We start from the raw sequence: 2089 nt of genomic DNA, 5'->3' as shown, positions 1-2089 counted from the left end.
TTTCCATTTGACTACTTCCATATAATTTATATGCTACCTGCTGGGAGATCTGCTTTCCCAGGGCATTGGATATGGGCACCTCTGTGATTTGCTCCAATGGCTCCATGGTAAAGCTTTTTAGCTGCAAAGGGCTTTCTGGGAAGAAAAAGGTCAAGAAAAGCAAGTGAAATGACAACCCTGATGGGTCTCATTTTGGAGGGAAAAGGTGCTGTAGCAAAGATCTGAAATTCTGAAAATGTGCCAAGGCTGCTGTGGGTGCAGATGCCCCAGGGAGGGGCCGGGACGCAGGCTCAGTTGCAGTTGGTGTGCAGGCCCCAGATCAGCAGGCAGCACTGTGTCTCCGCGGCACACAGGTAGGAGGCTGCATCTTCCAGCTGGGAGGCCGCGATGTGGAGGGTGCTGGACCGTTCCCTCGTGTTCAGTGTGCAGTTGAGCCTTCCACTCTGCTTCGTGCCCGAAGCCACGGAAATCAGCTGGGTGAGGCTGCCGCCCCCGGGGTTCTGTCGGAACCACTGCACACTTCGCACAGCTTGGGAAAAATTGCACTTCAGAGCAGCGCCAGCTCCCTCCCGGGGGCTCAGGACTGAAGGACTCTGCTCCACCTCCAGCCCTCTCACCCCTGCGTGGAAAGAGAAGAACAAACACAGGTCATGTCACTGGGGGTCACCGATGCAGTTTCCAAACTTGTAAAATCTCCTGAGACACACCCCTGGGGCTGTAGGACCCTCTCAGAGCTCAGTGTCAGCTCCCCCCGCCACTGTGGGCTGCGGACCTCTATCCAGCCCCTCTGTGGACCCCCCACTCACAGCAAAGGTGGACCCACAGGAGCCCCAGCAGAGCTCCCCAGTGTCTGCTCATGATTCCTTGTCTAGTTGCTGATTTATGACACCCCTACTGTGCAGAGAGTAGAGTCCTGGGGCCAGAGAAACTGTGTTTTACAGTCAATCGTTCTAACAGAGCCACTGAGCACCAGTCACACCTCAGCCCTGCCACTCAGGGAACTCGAGACTCCACCCACAGTGGCCCAGTGACACTCATAGCAATCTCTCCAAAACTGTCCTTGTCAACAGTGCAGGAGGTGGGGGCAATAGTTCCAATATAGGAAGATATAGTGTTTTTTTCTTAAAACACTTAATGTAGGAAATTTGTGGGGGTGTGAGGAAAGGTGAATGATATTTCTAGAAGACTTGGGGCCTAAAGGGGATTACCTAGAACTTCGAAGAATCATAGTGACTCCATTCCCCTAATTGCATGTTTTGACAGACAATGTGAGAATTCGGTTATATAAAAATACTGATGAAGGGAAACTATCTGATAGCATGCATTGTGTATTGCAGAAGTAAATACAACTTCTTGAAATTAACAGAGTTCCAGAAACCAAGACAGACAGTCACCATCTGCATAGAAAATGATTCCTACCAGAATGTGGTCAGTGAAAAATAAGTTGTAGCATACTGTCCTTGCTGAGATAACTCTCATGTCTCCACCGCTCCTGTGCAATTCATAGACCCCATCCACCCACACCGCTGAGTCTGAGTGGGCCAATCGTTGCTGTTCAAAGTCAATATTGTCCTCTCCCTTTCCTTTTCTTTTTGTTCCTTATTTTTTCCTCTCTTCTTCTTCTTCTCTTCATTCTTGTTCCTTCCAATCTCAGCAGAGATACATGAAAGGTAGGATATCTGGGATATTGAAATAGTTTCAAGGCCAGTAAGTTGGGGGATTTTATTCATAACAATTGACAAAAGGTAATGGGGTGTTTTCTGTTGAGTCTCCATGGTCACAATGCCCAGAAATATTCCTATCCTGGTATCTGTGAAGAATTATCTGCATAATGGATTTCTAGAGACATGGCCTCCAGATGTCTGAAGCTGCTATGCAATGGCAGAACTCAAAACCTGAGATGCACTCTACACAAACCCTGTCCCCATCTCCCCCTACTTTTGCTACCTATAATTGGACTGGTTCACATGAGCTCTGTTCTCTCTTTAACTGTTCAACCCTGGACCATGAGGACGTCCTTGTTTTTTTTAAGGCCTCGGGTGCCCCCTAGTGGACTGAAAAGGTCAGCGAAGACCCCTTCAGACCAAGC

The 2089-nt window shown here is 48.8% G+C and overlaps 1 gene segment (V, D, J or C); it reads right to left on the bottom strand.

The window, feature by feature from the left end:
• Positions 1–290: 290 nt before the first annotated feature.
• LOC113249058 (T cell receptor alpha variable 22-like) lies at positions 291–858 on the bottom strand. The segment is given in 2 exon segments: positions 291–619; positions 807–858. Coding segments are annotated over 2 exon segments (381 nt in total).
• Positions 859–2089: the final 1231 nt, after the last annotated feature.

Source organism: Ursus arctos, unplaced genomic scaffold (assembly GCF_023065955.2).
Source record: "Ursus arctos isolate Adak ecotype North America unplaced genomic scaffold, UrsArc2.0 scaffold_37, whole genome shotgun sequence".
Taxonomy (NCBI): Eukaryota; Metazoa; Chordata; class Mammalia; order Carnivora; family Ursidae; genus Ursus; species Ursus arctos.
The sequence above is the reverse complement of the archived record's forward strand: the minus strand, read 5'-3'. Positions and strand labels throughout refer to the sequence as shown.